We start from the raw sequence: 19592 nt of genomic DNA on the forward strand, positions 1-19592 counted from the left end.
CCACATTTTCCCAACCACATTAACGAGGCAATCACCTTCTTCCAGGTAGACTTATGATTTAGTTGAATTTAAATTATTACCTAACTGCCTTCAATCAGAAATGTCTTTCAGCCTTTGAAGAGTTCAAATTTGAACTCGCACCTCTAAATCAGTCAGGTCTTTTTGTTTTTGGATGAGGGCAGGGAAAGGGCTTAAAGAATATATACATATTTATTAGGAAGAAAAGATGGAGGCTGGGTTACAGTTTTAAAAAAAAGATGAAGATGAAGAGAAAGAGAAAGAGAAAGAGGCTTCCCCAGGGAGAGATGTGGCTTGGCACAGAACCTGCTGAATGAACAAGAGCCATCCATCCTGGCTGGGCTGTGACGTCACGCGCTTTTTCTGGACTATCATTAAACGTAAAAGGAGAGACCAAAAAACACAATGAAGACCAGAGGAGACCTGAGAGAGGCGAGGCTGTGAGTAAAAGACACTCTTTTATACTACTGGTAGACTACAGAGCGGCACTTTGATACAGCTAACCCTTTCCCTCTCTTCACCACTTTCCATTTTCTTTTTACCTTTTTATTTTCCTATTCTCCTCGAGCCCGAGGCCTTGGGAACGACCGAAAACAGCCGGACCGTCCCCCTCCACAACCACTCACTCACTCTCTATATTCCGATTTTTTTTTTGTCTGTTTTTCTTTCCTTAGGGATTGCGGTGATTTTAAAATGAGGTTCAGGCGCCGGTTTCTCCAGAGGGATGTTTTTTTTTGAAAAAAAAAGGAGAGAATTGTCTACCTTCGCCGCCGCCGGTGACGCGCATGCGCCTCCACTGGCTCTTGTTGGAGGGTCTGTGGGCTTTAGGGGGGGTTCCTCCACGAATCCAACACCTGGATCAGGAGGGGTCCCCGACACCACCTCACATTACCCTAATCTATTCCACACTATCTAATCCCACCTCACCCCAGTCTGCACTTCCCTGCCCCATCGTGGCCAACCCTAGCCTACACCACCTTACCTCACTGCACACTACCCTAACATACCTCACCCCCATTCCACAGAACAGCTACTTAACAAGTTCTAGGGGCACCTCTACCCCAAAATACATTTTACTATAAAGCAATAAATTCCTCCATGAATCCAGCACCTGGATCGGGGGGGGGGTCCCTGACACCGCCTCACATTATCCTACTCTACTCCACACTAACTAATCCCACCTCACCCCATCGTAGCCAACTTCCCACACCACCTAACCTCATTGCATACTAGCTTAATATATCTTCCCCCCCCCCCCCCCCCACATAACAGCTGCTTAACAAGTCCTAGGGCCCCTCAACCCCAAAATACATTTTACTATAAAGCAATAAATTGCACAATAAACCACAAATATAACATGTCTGTTCTACATATGGCATTGTTATTCTATTAATACAGTTATGCATTGCTCAAAGATTTACAGAAAGACAATCTTGCATGTTTTGTGGTGCCCTTCATAACTTAGGGGTATTGCTGAATGCTTTAGAGGCATTGAAATACTGTACTGTATTGAAATACTGTCAGCCAGTTTTGGTGTGGCAAAGTTTTTTTTTACAAATTGATTCTTAGGTCCTCTGGATTGAGAATGACTTGTTGGTGTATTATCATCTGAGATGGCTGATCAGTCCAATGTGTGATCTGTGAGCTGTGTCAAGTTTTTTTTTGGAACCACTGTCTATGCTGCCTCAAGTATTTATCTAGTTTTCTTTTCAATGTGACAATTGTTTTGAAATCTGTAGAATCTGATTGTATTTATTGGAAAGTTATCCATATTTATCAAAATTTATGATTTTGCACTTCCACCTTTTTAAAATCCAATACTAATGAAGGCTTCTAATTATTAGTGGCAGACGGAGTTTAATTTAGATAAATGTGAGGTGCTGCATTTTGGGAAAGCAAATCTTAGCAGGACTTGTACACTTAATGGTAAGGTCCTCGGGAATGTTGCTGAACAATGAGACTGTGGAACGCAGGTTCATAGCTCCTTGAAAGTGGAGTTGCAGATGAAGTGAAGATAGTGAAGAAGGCATTTTGGTATGCTTTCCTTTATTGGTCAGAGTTTTGAGTACAGGAGTTGGGAGATCATGTTGTGGCAGTACAGGACATTAGTGAGGCCACTGTTGGGATATTGCATGCAATTCTGGTCTCCTTCCTGTTGGAAGGATGTTATGAAACTTGAAAGGCTTCAGAAAGATTTGTAAGGATGTTGCCATGGTTGGAGGATTTGAGCTATAGGGAGAGGTTGAATAGGCTGGCGTTGTTATCCATGGAGCATCAAAGGCTGAGGGGGTAACCTTTTAGATGTTTATAAAATCATGAGGGGCATGGATAGCGTAAATAGACAGTCTTTTCCCTGGGGTGGGGGAGTCCCGAACTAGAGGGCATAGATTTAGGGTGAGGGGGAAAGATATGAGACCTAAGGGGCAACCTTTTCACACAGAGGATAGTACGTGTATGGAATGAACTGCCAGAGGAAGTTGTGGAGGCTGGTACAATTGCAACATTTAAAAGGCATCTGGATGGGTATATGAATAGGGAGGATTTGCAGATATATGTGCCAGATGCTGGCAGGTGGGACTAGATTGGGTAGGGATATCTGGTCGGCATGAACAGGTTGGCATGGACCGAAAGGTCTGTATCCATGCTGTACATCTCTATCACTCTATATGCAATGATAGCATGCAATTTTCAAAACTAAAATTAGAGTTCATATATTAAAGAAGAACAAATATCCTTTGGAACATAATTTCACAGCCTCTTGACACATTGAAATAAATGATCTAATGCCCACATTAAAATAGTACTTTTAATGAATTCTTATAACATTCTTGTAATTCCACACTCCCAGTTTTCAACTTATGTTCCTGCATTCACAACTGCCCTTGAAATCCAGGGTCACAAAACCAACCATTGAAATCTTTTTCTACCAATATTGTTAGCTGTTATTTCAAGCTTGGATGCATTTCTTTTTTTCCAGTTTGGGAATATGACAGTTATCATAGAATCCCGACGATGCAGAAAGAAGCCATTCAACCCATAGAGTCTGCACTGACTCTCCAAAGAGCATCCCACCCTGTCCCTATTACCCTGCATTTACCATTGTTAATCCACCTAGCCTGCACATCCCTGGAGACTATGGGTCAATTTAGCATGGCTAATCCACCTAACCATGTCTTTGGACTGTGGGAGGAAATTGGAGTACCTGGAAGAAACCTGCACAGACACTCAGAACATGCAAGTTCCACACAGACAGTTACCAAAGGCTGGAATTGAACCTGGCTCCCTGGTGCTATTTGTGACATATATAATTCTTCACACAGAAAGTAGAGTGTGTTTGAAAAAGGCTGTCAGAGATAGTGGTAGATGCAAATATAATTTCATCATTTCAAAAATATTTAGACAGGTACATGAATGGGATAGAGTTGGAGGGATATGGACCAAACACAGGCAAACGGGACTAGTTTAAATTGTGAAAACTTGGTGGCATGGGAAAGTTGGGCTGAGGGGGTTTATTTTCATGCTGTAGACTTCTATAAGTAAATTGTGCCCTAGCAATTTTCCATTTCTTAAATTAAAGCTACATCACATATTTTGTTGTTAAGGTTCCATGTAGCACTGACAATCAATTTCACCTCATATGATACAGCTGCAGTCAGATAGTTTACTTAGTCTGAATGTGCATCCTTTTGTTTAGCTTTTTCCTGGGTAATTTCATGTTTCCTGTGTTTTGGTGTGGCCTTTTAAGCTATTTCTCCCAACTGAATTCAATGCATTAATTACAAGAAGGATTTATTTCCTCCTCCATGAGCATACTGTAAACCTCTATGATTCTAAGAAATATAAGTAATAAATGACCAAGGGGCAGCTGAGGAAGTCTCAACTGGTTAGCTCACATTCTTTAGGGATGATTACATTGCATCCTTTTCCAGGTTGGTCCAACTGTGACTCAAATCCTATATTGAAATCCCAGCAGCACTTTCCCATAGAGAGCCATTTGAGATGTCTACATCCAAAACATCAATTGCCACATCTAAGGGAGATGCCTGACAGAATCAGAAAGCACTTAAGTGGCCACCTTTGACTCTTTTCCCCTGTGATTGAGGACCCCCAAAGCAGATGCCAGAACCCCCCAAGGGCTGCTGGCTATGCATTGTGTCACCACCAGTGGGATTGGAAGCTCAGGGTTGCCTTTGTACCCATCAGCGATATCATTGGCACTCAGAGTGAGCAAGGATAGGTCGGGGATCATGGTGAGAATATCAGGGGAACATGAGTAGAAGACCAGGCCAGGGTTCGGCATTCAGCAATCCTCGCCCCTCTTCTCTGCTGGTTCCCTGGTGAAGCACAGACTGCCTGATAAACTATTCGGGTGTCAGCTTTGGGTTATGGGAAAGCTGTGAGGGCTTTCCCTGGTGGATCCCTGTAGCACCACAAAACTAAGGCAGGCTCCAGGATAATGGATGTCAAGTAACTCATTAATGAGCTGAATTAACATCCACTGGTGACAGCCATTATCAGTCTACCCTTCCCACCACCTTAATCCAGGGTGGTTCTCCCACCAATGGTGGCTCTCAAATCAATGAGTTTGCACATTCTCCCTGCGTCTGTGTGGGTTTCCTCCGGGTACTCTGGTTTCCTCTCACAATCCAAAGCTGTACAGGTTAGGTGAATTGGCCATGCTAAATTGCTCATAGTGTTCAGGAATGTATAGGCTAGATGCATTGTTCAGGGGTAAATATAGGATAGTGGGGTAGGGGAATGAGTCTGGGTGGGTTGCTGTTCAGAGGGTGGGTGTGGACTTGTTGGGCCAAAGGATCTGTTTCCACACTGTAGGGATTCTATGATTAAGATGGGAATGCTTTGTTTGTTGCAGTGTTATTAATACTACAGACAAAAATTACCCTTCCAAAATATAACCAAATCTGTGTGTCACTCAAGGCCGAAATTCATATTTTACAGTAATTCTATAACTGTTACGTCAGAATGACTAACTTTGTTCTCCATTTTAAAAAGTCCTTTGTGATTTGTTTTTTGTAGAAACTGAAACATGAAGTTAAATGAACGAAGTGTGGCATATTATGCCACCTGTGATTCTCCAACTGATAAAACTGGATACTTGCACAAAAAGGGAGAGCGAAACACTGCTTATCACAGGCGCTGGTTTGTTTTGAAGGGTAATCTGTTTTTTTACTTTGAAGAAAAGGACAGTAAAGACCCAATTGGAGTGATCATACTTGAGGGATGTACTGTGGAGTTATGTGAATCTTCAGAGGATTATGCCTTTGCTATCAAGTTTGACAGTTCTAAATCACGAACGTATAAAATGGCTGCTGAGAGCCAGCGAGAAATGGAATCTTGGGTTAAAGCTTTATCTCGTGCAAGCTTCGACTATATGAGAATTGTTGTGAAGGAACTCGAGAAACAATTGGAAGAGATGCAGCAAAATAGATCCAGCAGCCGTAAAAGCCAGAAAAAATCACTATTGCGAAAACAAGCAAACTATCCTCACAGTACACCAGTAATCTCACATAATTTCTCAGTATCTTATAAGATTCCTGTTAAGGAGAATGGTTATGTCCCCTGGAATACCATTCAAGATCAAACTATTGATAATGAATTGAATGGTAAAGCACACTCTGGTAATGACAATAATGATATCTCAAAATGTGTCTTAGACCATCCACCTGAAAGACCACTACATACGCAACGCTTGCCACCACCTCTTCCCCCTAGGAGGAGATCAGCAACAGGAGGTGTAACATCTGCAGTTGGTAGTCTGATGCTTGCCCAGGATGATAATACACCAACAGGAGTATTCAGCTTTACTAGATTACATGAATGGTTTGGTAGGGATATAATACAACTGCGACGGCAATGGCAGGAGAACAAGTTTGGAAGTATTGATCAATCACAACCAGATCAAATGGTTTGAATTAACACTATATCACTCCTTGTGCAGTTCCTTTGAAAGGACAATATTGAGCTTAAGTTTTAAACTTAATTCTGTTTCTTTGCCTCCACATTCTAAAGCTTCATGGAAAGTACACAAACAATACTATACATAAACATATTTTTAATTTCTATTAAAATCTGGCTGGAACCAGCAAGTGAAGCACTTACTATAGAAATTGAACATTTGGAGTGTTGTATATCATTTGCTTTTTCTTTCTATTTTAGTTTTACTGTTCCTGATGGAGAAATGAAGATGCAACTTAAGGAAAGCCCTATTTCTTTTTAAATAGCCTAATGAGTAAAAGTACCAATTTGATGCAGAACTAATGTCTGAATATAAAGGTTTGGCATCCAGTACTTTCTCATCCCAGCCAGAACTTTTATTAATTTACCATAGTAGTTGGCCATTGTCAGCTGGTGGGGGAGACTACTTGATGCCTCACCCTTTTGGGAATGGATTGCTAACAAGCTCTCTGTAGGTTTCTAAAAGAATAGCCATCATTTGGAGCTACTGGTACCTATTCAACTGAATCACAACATGTGACAGGTATAGCCTTTCTTTAATAAGTAGGTTCCTTTCCTCAAATAGATCTTGCAACCCATCACTGGCATTACTCAACAATTTTCCAGCACTGCCATCTCTTAAAAGTTCTGGTTAATCATTTGAACTTGAATAACACTCATTTTACAAGGAGCTGCTTTACAAAACACTAATTCAAATAACTACTACACATTAGCATTATGAAAATACATTGACGACAAATGCTAATTAATGTATAGTACTTTTATTTGTCATGTTTAAAGGGAACAGATACAGTACCTCAAGTGCCTTAATCAAACACCATAATAATTGAAGGCATCTGTAGAGGAATACATATTTATTGTTCGGAAATCCATTTGATTTGTTTTTTTTAAAAATACTGTAAGTACTAATGTGTCAGGAGTTCCCAGGGGCTTGAATCAGGCGGCTTAAAAAAACCACTACATACACGTTTCAAACCACCTCTGCTCCCTAGCATAGGTGTAATATGTAATACTGAGCCAAACAGAACACATGTACTCCATGTTTGGTCCCTTGGTCTAGGCAGATTCAGTTGATCCCAGGTGAGATATGGGTCAGGAGGTAAAATTTGCTCAAGTTTCCTGAGTCAAAAGGACAAAAAGGTTGGATTGTTTTTCTGATCACCATCGAGTAACAATTGCTAGGAAGTACAAATGTGGATATTAAATGAGGACAGTTGAAGCATAGCTTGAGAGAATACTTTGTTGACACTCCCAGGTGAGTTGTACGAGCAAAGCCACATGTAGCACTGAGTTGAAAAACTGATGATTGGGAATTAACTGTCTTTTAAACATGGCCCAATTATTCTTTATCAACTGCAGTCACCCCTGGCTTTCTCAAAATGACTTTCGCTTTTTTTCTGTCTCTGGAAGATTGTATGGTGACAGACAGAGTTGTTGGTCCTCGTAGAATACTCCATTTCTAGGGAAGGGTGCCAACTAACTAGATCATTTCCCATCACTTTTACACCTCCATGAGCTTTCAATAGATGGGGACAATTGATTTTTAATAGCAAGTTGTATAACTTTTTTTAAAAAAAAAGTCTATAAGTGGATCTTTGGCAAGTTATTGGTTTATATGATGTTCTGGTTCAGGTGGAGTCTGTGAAAATTACTCTGGCTGTATTTTAAAGAAATCTTTTACCAAGGTTCTGATATTATTAATAAATGGATAGAGCATATTAATTATTAATTGAGGCATTTTCCAATAATTAGAGTTCTAAGAGTGGAACCTGGTAAAAGTTCCATTTAGCATTATATAGGCAAAGTCAACCAATGTCATTTATGAGTATCACCACAAACTGTAGCATAATTGATTCATTAGTGGTGCAGTTTTAGTGGTCTATCTTTTGAACAACAAGGCCATGGCTGAAATTGACAGCACATCCTCCAAAAATACAACTATGGCAGAATTTTTAAAAGAAATTCTAGCATTTAACCTGTACTTTTATCTGCTGTTTGTCATTACCACTTCTGTAGTCAAATAATCAATTGCCAATCACTCCCCTGGCTCCCACTACAAAATCATTATTTGAAATATCATTGTCACTTATGAATCTGATCTTCAACATATGATTCCTCCTTTTTATCTCTAGTTTGGGGGATAAAATATCTATTGGCGTGAGTGAAGAGAAGTGGAACATTTAGTGAAACAAAAATGCAGGAAAATTATGATCATTTTTAAATGAATGGTTAGATGTTTACTAAACGTTTCAAATTGGAGTTTGGCTATCATGGGATACAATGTTTAAGTACTTGTTATTTTTGTTGCTATCCTCCCTTCGCCCTCACCAACAAGCACTCCTGAACATAAGTGTCAAACTATGAACATCTAGTTTTTGTAACTGTAGTTGAAAAAGGAATGAATCAACTTTGGTGTTTGTTAACTTTTGATAGATTCTCCCTAAGCTATGAAATACGTTTAATATGCCTCTGTACTTCAACTTCCTCTTTTGGTTGGCAATGCTAAATGTGAATACAGTTGAATAACTTTTTATAAGCAAGGAAAAAATATTTTGTTTCCAATATTAGATGCCACTTGACTGTGTCATACACAGACATCACAAAGTATGGTAAAAGAAATTCTTTCACATTCATAAAACGTGTTAGTTATCCTGAGGGCAGAATCAAAAATATTGTTTATGGTTTTAGAGGTATAAGGATGCGTCTCCCTCAACTTCACTGTTTGTGATGATTTTTGTATACTGTTAAATTCTTTGATTTTTAAATAAATGCAATAATTTTAAGAGCAACTTTATGGATTACCACATTTTGCCATGATTTGAGATGTAGCTTTGCCCAGTATATTTCAAAAGTTGCACTTTAGAAAGAAATGTTTAGTTGCATTATCCCCCTCATTAATTTGCTAAGCACACATATGAAAGGTAAGTGTTCAGAATAAACAAATCACTGGTGAGCATTATTTTCAAATTAAATGTAGAACTGCAAAAAAAAAATGCTTGAAGCATAAATTGCATGACAATAATGGATGGGTTTTCTCAATATCCTTATACCACAGCCATGTATAGAACAAATGTTAGTTTCATTTTTTTAAGTGTCTACATATGTACAAGTGTTGCTGTTTGCCTTTTAGTTTATTTTTGGGCAGCAGGCTTCAAAAACCCAATACTTTATTCTCCAAAGCAAGGAAGTAATCTGGTCAGTATCTAAGTTAAACTATATTTGTCCCAGGGGACAGGTACAGGAATTGCTTTCAATAGCAATACAGTGATAAAGTTCTATAAAGTGTTGTAATGACTATTGCAGTGCCATTAAGTGATAGAAAGGGAGTGAACACAATTCAAGAGAACAGGGAAAAGCTGAGAACAAATTGGAAAATTCTGGTTATTATTAATTGACAAAAATTGCACTTGAATCATAGAGTCATGATATAAATGACAGGGTCATTGATTTTAAAATGTACAGTTCAGGCATGCTTCTAAGATATGCTTATGCCATAAAACATGCTTATGTTAAGTTCTGGAAGGCTAATTAAATTTGTCTGTTTCTGTACACATTAAAATTATAGAATCTAATTTATTCCTTTTTAGTTGAAATTCATTAATCCTTTTAATTTAAGAGCTTCCACTTGTGTGAATCTGTGATCAGTTGCTTTTGCCTCATTTAAAGACCTTTGCCGAGAAATTACCCATTTAAAATACTAATGTACAATCCAAATGATCACTTTGATGAGACTTATTCTTTAACAAAGACTTTATTCCATTTACTTTAAATCAATAGCACTTTGGAATAAAGTCTGGTTGAAGATTTGTAGCTCGGGTGTCCGTTGTTGTGGTTCTGTTCGCCGAGCTGGAAGTTTTTGCTGCAAACATTTCGTTCCCTGGCTAGGGAACATCAGTGCTATTGGAGCCTCCTGTGAAGCGCTGCTATAAATACCAGAAGAAACATCAAAGCAGCGCTTCACAGGAGGCTCCAATAGCACTGATGATGTTCCCTAGCCAGGGAACGAAACATTTGCAGCAAAAACTTCCAGCTCGGCGAACAGAACCACAACAGCACTTTGGAATTTCACTCAAAGATATTAGTATTTAAAAAGTCTATCTTTACTATTTCAAAGTCCTTAGCTTTAGATTGTAAACATGGTTACCCTGAAAATAACTCCATTACAGGTCACATTGGTGTGAAATCTACATTTTTTTTTATCCTAGCAGCAAACGATCATTCTCTTGAATTTCTGTTATTCCAGTTTGTAAGTGTCCAACCTGCTGCAACTTTGGCAGTTTACATCCAGTTTTTTTTTGTAATTTTAGTTTACAATAAGCCTCTGTTATACTTGCATGGTTGAGCTTGTATTGACCTGAAGTTGGAGTGACACACTGTAAAAGCTTAAATCAGTTTATTTCTACAAATTTGTGCAACAGATTTCCTTTGATCATAATTAGTTTTATTTTCCACCATTAAACCTATTGATAATCAGTAGTGCTTTGGTAATGTTGATTTGTAGTTGGAGGGAAAAAAAACTAAAGGCCTAATGACTTCCTGTGCAGATTATGTTATGGTATATAAAATGAATGTGGTGCTCACACCTGATCACTGGTGTAAATATATGTCTAATAACAATGATGCAGGTAGAGTTTGGGCTGGGTTATGATGCTTTCAGTTATCAACATCAGCTGCCCAAATCTACAGTAAATTAATGGATGGCTGTAACTGCTGGAAATAATACCTCAGATTAAATTCAGCACCTACAGTTGGAGAGAAAAGTGGCAGGAAAGGAAATTGAAAATAAAGTAATTAGAAAGCATGTCTTCGATATGTTCCTGACATGATTTGGAGCACGTAGTTAAACAACTGCCTTAAATTACTGCCATTGTGCATTTGTCATATCTTTGTCTTAATTTTAAAATTTATTCTTGGACAGGGAAACTATAATTTTTTACTTTCTTGAGTGAGGCAAATTAATTGATGGAACATTAATGGTTGCACTTTGACATAAGTATTACAATCATTCTTCCATCAGAGAATGAATATGATAATCATTAAGTAATAATTACTTTTGAGTATTTTCATGTTTACTACTGGTGTTTGACTATCGGAATTCTTGTCCTTTTGCAACCTGCAATCATTGCAGTGTAAGCAATAACCCTGTATTTAATGATTTTTAAAGTTTTCATAGAATAACAAAACATTTTTTGGTCATTTTGTTAATCCTCTTTTTGAACTTAGAACTTTGGAAATGTGCCACAATATTTTAGTAATGCTATGCCCATCTTTGGTTTCTTTGTTAAGGTGTTACACTAACCTTAAGTCACTATTACAAAATTATTGAAACCATGGTTATGAGGTATGAAAAAAACTACAAATGAAACTTTTGCATATCAAGTAATTATTTCTTCATATTGGTGGTTCTGATATGTCCATTTTATATGGCAAGGTTCAATCTCTATATACCTGTAAGCTATTCTAGACCAATTCTTCAGTATCTTTAAAATCACCAATGTGTTAACAGATGGTTCACAGAATGTGTACCTTGGAGAAAATTAAGTATTTGTTTAATACAATATTGTCAGCAGAAATCGCTGCTAGCCACAGAGGTTATCATGACTCCATTACCAATTTGTATTAATATTAGCAGAGAACGCTATACATAGACTTCCACAAAGCAGGAACCTTCATATATACATTATTTAACAAATTTTAAGAAACCAAAGAAAAGTACTCACAATAATAAAACCTCACCACACCTGAGCTTTTCATTTTATAACATTTCAAAAAGTAAATAAAGTGGATAAGGCACACTGTACATATTTGAGTATCAACTTTCCATGCCCAAACTTGTCTGATAAGGTCTTATTTGTTATACAGAAATGCAATTGCAAACCTGGCTAGTGGCTAACTTATTGGACAACATTGAATTAGAATACATTGAGGAAAATGCATATTTGAATCTTACAAAGATGATCTGGATTTACTTCTGTATCTTGGTTTTAAAACCAACTTTCTCAACAGATTTAAAAAATGCTTTTAAATATATGCCCAGAAAATGTAAAAAGATTTAAAACCACAAAAAAGCAAAACTACAATTTTCTTGAAATAAAGCCATATAGATATTTTGCACAAGACATTGCTTTTGTACAAAAACTCAAACCATATGACAAAGCTGAAAATTGTTCAATTCTTAATATGTAGGTTTAATTATATTTGTTTATATGTTTCTAGTATGTAAATATTTTTTAGAATATGAAAAGGTACTGTCATTGTTTAGGATAGCATAATACTTTTATATTTAGGGCTCAAATTCTTGAATGTAATGCTGTCTGATTATATTCCTTTTTGCAGTAAAGCTGTTGTAGGTCATCCTACTTTTAGCTTTTTATTGATTGAAGAAAGCCATTGATAAGCATGTGCTTTGATTTTGGAGTCAGAAGTTTGCAGGAAATAAATACAAAATTAATATGGCATCATAGGTATGATAGTCCTCCATATTTCAATTGTTTTTCAGCTTTGAACTTTTAGTTGCCCAAAGGCATATACTAAACTCCATAGCTCCTTGTTTAATGAGCTTGTGTAAAAGTTGATCCTGTTTGAGTTAAAGTAAACTGCATACATATGTGCCAAACAAATAATATTATAAGATTGTTTGTTGAAATAATATTCCTTATTTTTCCGTGGGGAATTTTTGATTTTGGTTTCATTTAATGCATTAAGCTATTTGCTTAACTTTTTATATAAGGTGGTAATTTGTCTCTTTGGAGTAATACGATTTTATTGAACTTTAAGTCTGATACTTTTTGTAATTATATTTCAATTTGCATGGAATATCTTTATTCTGATGTATTGGCTACCAGCATAATTGCATGAATGATCAATTTGTTTTTAGATCCATAATTTATGGAAGTGTTTTACCAATTGCCTACTTATAATAAAATGCATTAAGGAATGTGTGTGCTTGTATTTGAATGTTTCTTTTGCACAAAATTAACTGATTTTGAGAAGTCCAATTAAAACCAAATCCCATTGGATTACATACGGAGTATAATTTTAGCCCATTTAGGGGGAAACACTGCCTTTAATCAAGCTTCTCACAATACCCTACTCTAAATTAATCAAACCTAAGACTATGATTCTGAAATCACACATGCAGACAGCAGTATGAATTATTGGTTTCCTAAAGCTTAGCCAATTTATAGTACATTGTTGCAACATTTTGAAGTTCCCATTCAGTAAATACCAAACCAAAAACGTTTAACTTTATGAATGATTTAACGTGCTATTGAGTACAATACCATGTTCAATCAATTTGCCATTTAAAAATGGCAGTATTTTTAAACAAACACTTCCAGATCATTGCAGTTTTGACAATTAAATTTCAATTAAACTTTAGATTGTGTACTTATGTCCTGGGGCTAGTTCATAAGAGGATAATGGAAATAATGTTGGTTGGAAAACCAACAAGCATACACTGCCTTTGCAAAATTTGCTTACTTCATTACATTAATTGGACAGCAAAAGGCCTTTGATGAAGGACCTTGGCTGTGGAAGAATCTCCTGCCTTTTTCACCATGAACTGCTGACCATTGAAAAGCCAAAGTTAAAAATCTCACAACACCAGGTTATAGTCCAACAGGTTTAATTGAAAGCACACTAACTTTCTGAGTGACACTCCTTCATCAGGTGATCTCCAAATCATTGAAAAGCCAGTAATTCTTCATTGCTAAGTAGCGCCAGCAGAGAGGCAGTGGCTGTTGCTGGTACTACACATACACACAATCCAAGATTCTGAGACCTAGGAAACTGATGATGGCTACCAATTGAAAATGCATAAGAGACTAGAAGTAAAGGAATGAATTTGGAATAGGGAGCAAACCATAACAAGGAAGAAAAAAAAATGGATATGGAGGAAAGATGGCAGCAGAGTATGATGCTCCTGCTGGAGTTCCTCTGCCTTTTTGTTTCTCTTTTTTTTCTGTTCCATTAGACCCAGAGCTGAATCCCAAAGGAGTGGCAGGCGTGGGCAGTGAGTCCCAGAGCAGTGTGAGGGCTGAGTCCCGGATGAAGACTGATGCAGGGGGACAGTCCTGGAACTTGGAGCAGCTGAGAGCAGACTGGAAACTTGGTGTGGAGCGGGGATGGCTGTTGGACTGGGGTCTGGCATGGGCAGTCAGACTACTTGCTGAGGCCTTGTGCTGAGTTGTTATAATGTAATACTTGTTTGATTTTTTTTTTTAACCAGACTGTAATGTCAAACCTTTAACAATGCCTTATTTCTAACTTATTTTTTAAATTCTATAAAGTAATGCTCTATTATGCTCTTGTATCCAAGATTTGTACTGTGATACTTGTACCTAAGAGGGTACCATAAGAGACAACGTTGTAAAAATGTTCACTTTACTCCTACAATGGAGTTTATGTGACAATAAAAAGACATTCTGTTGAAATGTTAAAGGAATCCGAAAAAACATTTGGGAGTTCACTGGATTGGTAGAATAACTCCTTGATGTAGTTGAGTTTCATAAAGTACAACTTTAAATGAAACAACATTAAACAAATCATATTCTACTGTTATAAGCAAAGTAAAAGCTGCAGTTAGGTTCTGTGGGAACTTTTTTCATCAGAGGAAGTTCCCACAGAATGTAATGTAATCAAAATTAAAACACCATACCTTGTAAGCTGAAATACTGTACATCCCTATACTTATTAAGTAACCTTTTACATTTAATGAAAGACACATGCAGAATTTTTCTACCTACTTGTCCTATTTGTCAACAATCTGGCTGCCAGGCCCTTAACTTGCTACCTCTCCTGTTTCCTGCCTTCTAGCCCACCAGCTCTTTTGCTCTTCCAATTTTCTGGTTCATCATCTCTCTGACTCTCCAACCTAACAGATCCCTGTCTTTCCTCCTCCCCGTCCTCTGCCTTGTCACCTCTCTTGCTCTCTGCTGTCTGGCTTACTGGCTTTCCTGCTCACCACTGCCTCACTTTCCTGCTGTCTTACCTTTTGGCTTATCAAATCTCCCACACTCTGACTCTCCAGCTTGCTGCCTGTGCTGCTCCCAAACCTGTGGCTCACCGGCTCTCCCACTCCACACCGCTGGCTCACCACCTCTCCTGCTACTTACATCTGATGTGCTGTTGCATTTAAAGAAAATGTATGGTATTTTGCAAGGGACTTTCATGATTGCAGGATGTCTCAAACACTTTGCAGGCAAGAAAATACTTTTGTAATGTAATCACCACTGCAATACAGGAAACGTAACAGACAATTGCTGACAGCAACGATTGACAGCACTGAAATAAGAATCAGATAAACTGCTATTGTAGAGAAACAATGTTTATAAAGTAAATTAGAAACCAAAGTAGCCAGTTAGCCCATCAAATCCATGTTAACTGAGCAATTTGATCAGTCCCATCACTGTGCTGGATTCCTGCAACCCTGCAGGTTAATTTTTTTCAGGTATCCATACCAATTTCCCTTTAAAATCACTTATCTATCCCTTCTACTATCCACATAGGCAATGTGTTCCTGGTCATTGCCACTTGTTGCCTATCAGCCCTGAGTTGCTTGTCCAAAAAATTAAAACTAACCCTTAAACATAGAAAATGTGTTCATGCTAACGAAGCTTTATGAATATCTGTCCTAATTGTCTCTGCTTCTATCAAATCTCCCTCAATCGTCTTTGCTCTAAGGAGAACATCCCAAGCTTCCATAGCCTCGCACCATAACTAAAATCCCTCATCTCAGTAAATCTCTCTTGCAGGGAGAAAGTTAGGACTGCAGATGCTGTAGATCAGAATCAAGCGTGTGGTGTTGGAAAAGCACAGCCTGTCAGGTAGTATCTGAGGAGCAGGACGATCGAAGTTTTAGGCAAGAGCCCTAAATCAGGAATTCCTGACTGCTGTCCAACACCACACGCTCGACTCTAATCTCTTTTGCACCCTCCCTTCTGAAAGGGTGATGACCAGAATTGAATGCAATATTACAGTTGTGGTCTAAACCAACACTTTAAGGAGATTTTGCATAACTTCCCTACTGTTGTACTCAATACTTGTTTTATGCAATTCACAATCCCATATGCTTTGTTAGTTATTCTTTCAATATCGCTGCCACCTTCAAAAGTTTAGGTACATGAATAAATAGGTCCCAGGTCACTGTACACACTTTGGAAATGTGTCATTTAGTTTATAGTGTCTCTTCCTTTTGTTTTGACTAAATACCATACCTTAACCTTTTCTGTATGAAATGTATTTGGTATTCCTCAATGCATTCCTGCTAACTCACTCATGCTGTTTTGAAGTCAATCGGTGTCACTGTCATTGAGTATCAAATTTATAATTCAGCAATTTGACATTTTACCTCTATTCTAATATCCAAGTTATTTATATATCAAAAAAGCAGTGGGTGTGAGCACTAAACGTTTAGGGGCACCTCTGATTTAGAGATGAGAGTGGACATCGCTGAGCCACAGTCAATGTTTTACAAGAATATGAGCATTTTGCCATATAACAAACAACATCTTATTCTACTCATGTGAACCAAAGTTTCTTTTAAAAGACTTCAATTGTCAGTAGACATTCTAAAATATGATTCTATGGCTGTGTCCAGCCTGAGTTTCCCATAAATAGTGAAGGATCTATGTGAACTGCAGCAGACATTGCATTGAATATGTTCCCAAGAGTGCTGGAGAGGGAATTCCAAGACATTAACCCAATGGTGATGGCAAATGGCAATCCAGAGGTATCTGTAGCAACAACATTCCGGGATGAAGCACTAAGGAAATATGTATGGCCTGGAACAAACTCTCCCACTGCTTAAGCAGATGCCTTAATATAGCTGACTTAACCACACATTTAGACAGGGTTTCCAAGTTTTAACTGAGACCATTAGGTTTGCTTTCAAACTAACCATAGTAAACATTGAGCCAGTAGGTTACTTACTAGGCATATCCCTTTGAGGGCCAATAAGCTGCTTTCTTGAGGCCTTTCCAATGTCAAGGCATGAGGAATCCATGTTGTAATGTTCTATCACACTGGAAGCACTCAAACTAGGTTATGAGCAAAACTAATGACCAAGTAGCATTAATGTTTGAAATTATTGGCCTTCGTTGTAAGGTATTGTTGTGGTTCTGTTCGCCTAGTTGGGAATTTGTGTTGCAGATGTTTCATCCCCTGTCTAGGTGACATCCTCAGTGCTTGGGAGCCTCCTGTGATGCGCTTCTATGATGTTTCCTCAGGCATTTAGAATGGTTTGTCTCTGCCACTTCCGGTTGTCAGTTCCAGCTGTCTGCTGCAGTGGCCGGTATATCGGGTCTAGGTCGATGTGTTTGTTGATAGAATCTGTGGATGATTGCCATGCCTCTAGGAATTCCCTGGCTGTTCTCTGTTTGGCTTGTCCTATGATAATAGTGTAGTCCCAGTCGAACTCATGTTGCTTGTCATCTGCAGGTCTTCTATAGGTATATCAAGAATAAAAGGATGACTAGGGTAGGTATCGGTCCAGTCAAGGATAGTAGTGGGAAGTTGTGTGTGGAGGCGGAGGAGATTGGAGAGACATTAAATCAGTACTTTTCATCAGTATTCACTCAGGAACAGGACACTGTTGCTGATGTGAATATGGAATCACAAATAATTAGAATGGATGCCCTGGAAATATGCAGGGAAGAGGTTTTGGGAATATTGGAAAGGATGAATATAGACAAGTCTCCTGGGCCTGATGGCATTTACCCCAGGATCCTATGGGAAGCTAGGGAGGAGATAGCAGAGCCATTGGCCTGGATTTTTATGTCGTCATTGTCAACGGGAATAGTACCAGAGGACTGGAGGATAGCGAATGTGGTCCCATTGTTCAAGAAAGGGAGTAGGGATAGCCCTAGTAACTATAGGCCAGTGAGTCTGACTTCAGTGGTGGGCAAAGTCTTAGAGAGAATGGTAAGGGATAAGATTTATGAACATCTGGGTAGGAATAACGTGATCAGGGATAGCCAGCATGGTTTTGTGAAGGGCAGATCGTGCCTCACAAACCTTATTGAGTTCTTTGAGAAGGTGACTAAGGAAGTGGATGAGGGTAAAGCAGTAGATGTTGTGTATATGGATTTTAGTAAGGCGTTCGATAAGGTTCCCCATGGTAGGCTAATGCTAAAACTTCGGAGGTATGGCATTGAGGATACATTAGAGGTTTGGATTAGGAATTGGCTGGCTGGAAGGAGACAGAGGGTAGTAGTTGATGGATTATGTTCATCTTGGAGCGCAGTTACTAGCGGTGTACCACAAGGATCTGTTTTGGGACCATTGCTTTTTGTTATCTTTATAAATGATCTAGAGGAAGGACTTGAAAGCTGGGTAAGCAAGTTTGCGGATGACACAAAAGTCGGTGGAGTTGTGGATAGTGAGGAAGGAAGTGGTAGGTTACAGCGGGATATAGATAAGTTGCAGAGCTGGGCGGAAATGTGGCAAATGGAATTCAATGTAGCTAAGTGCGAAGTCATTCACTTCGGTAGGAATAACAAGATGATGGATTACTGGGCTAATGGTAGGCTACTTGGTAGTGTGGATGAGCAGAGGGATCTTGGTGTCTATGTACACAGATCTCTGAAAGTTGCCACCCAGGTAAATAGTGCTGTGAGGAAGGCATATGGTGTACTGGGCTTTATTGGCAGAGGAATTGAGTTCCGGAGTCCTGAGGTCATGTTGCAGTTGTATAAGACTCTGGTGAGGCCTCATCTGGAGTATTGTGTGCAGTTTTGGTCGCCATACTATAGGAAGGATGTGGAAGCTTTAGAACGAGTGCAGAGGAGGTTTACCAGGATGTTGCCTGGAATGGTAGGAAAATCTTATGAGGAAAGGCTGAGGCACTTGGGTCTGTTCTCATTGGAGAAGAGAAGGTTTAGGGGAGATCTGATAGAAGTGTATAAGATGATTAGGGGTTTAGATAGGGTAGATACTAAGAACCTTTTACCGCTAATGGAGTCAGGTGTTACTAGGGGACATAGCTTTAAATTAAGGGGTGGTAGGTATAGGACAGATGTTAGGGGTAGATTCTTCACACAGCGGGTTGTGAGTTCATGGAATGCCCTGCCCGTATCAGTGGTGAACTCTCCTTCTTTATGTTCATTTAAGCGGGCATTGGATAGGCATTTGGAAGTTATTGGGCTAGTATAGGTTAGGTAGGACTCGGTCGGCGCAACATCGAGGGCCGAAGGGCCTGTACTGCGCTGTATCCTTCTATGTTCTATGTTCTATGCATGTGTGGCTACTAAGGATAGCTGGTCGTGTCGTTTTTGTGGCTAGTTTGTGTTCATGGATACGGATTGTTAGCTGTCTTCCCGTTTGTCCTTTGTAGTGTTTTGTGCAGTCCTTGCACAAATTCCCAGCTCGGCGAACAGAACTACAACAACAAGCACTCGAGCTACAAATCTTCTCACAAACATTGTAAGGTATTAATAAAATAAAAATCAACCACACAGACTTGACAGTTCTTTCTGTGAAATGTAAACTTGAGTTGACGAGCTGTAGAGTATTTTTTCATCCAAGATACGTATACCTTTGGGAATGTTTGAGTTAGTTAGATCGGAAAATGAAGTTAAATGAGGAACTTTAAATTTGTT

The 19592-nt window shown here is 38.7% G+C and overlaps 1 protein-coding gene across 1 annotated transcript; it reads left to right on the top strand.

Moving 5' to 3' along the window:
* Positions 1-391: 391 nt before the first annotated feature.
* pheta1 (PH domain containing endocytic trafficking adaptor 1) lies at positions 392-8783 on the top strand. The gene is made up of 2 exons (XM_060843977.1): positions 392-458; positions 5056-8783. The coding sequence occupies exon 2, from the start codon at positions 5066-5068 to the stop codon at positions 5948-5950; it is 885 nt and encodes a 294-aa protein (XP_060699960.1). The 5' UTR covers positions 392-458; positions 5056-5065; the 3' UTR covers positions 5951-8783.
* The last annotated feature ends 10809 nt before the right edge of the window (positions 8784-19592 follow it).

This window comes from Hemiscyllium ocellatum, chromosome 24 (assembly GCF_020745735.1).
Source record: "Hemiscyllium ocellatum isolate sHemOce1 chromosome 24, sHemOce1.pat.X.cur, whole genome shotgun sequence".
Classification (NCBI taxonomy): domain Eukaryota; kingdom Metazoa; phylum Chordata; class Chondrichthyes; order Orectolobiformes; family Hemiscylliidae; genus Hemiscyllium; species Hemiscyllium ocellatum.

What these genes read in the sequence shown, in the direction of transcription:
- pheta1 (XM_060843977.1), top strand. Translation starts at nt 5,066, where the DNA reads ATGAAGTTAAATGAACGAAGTGTGGCATATTATGCCACCTGTGATTCT.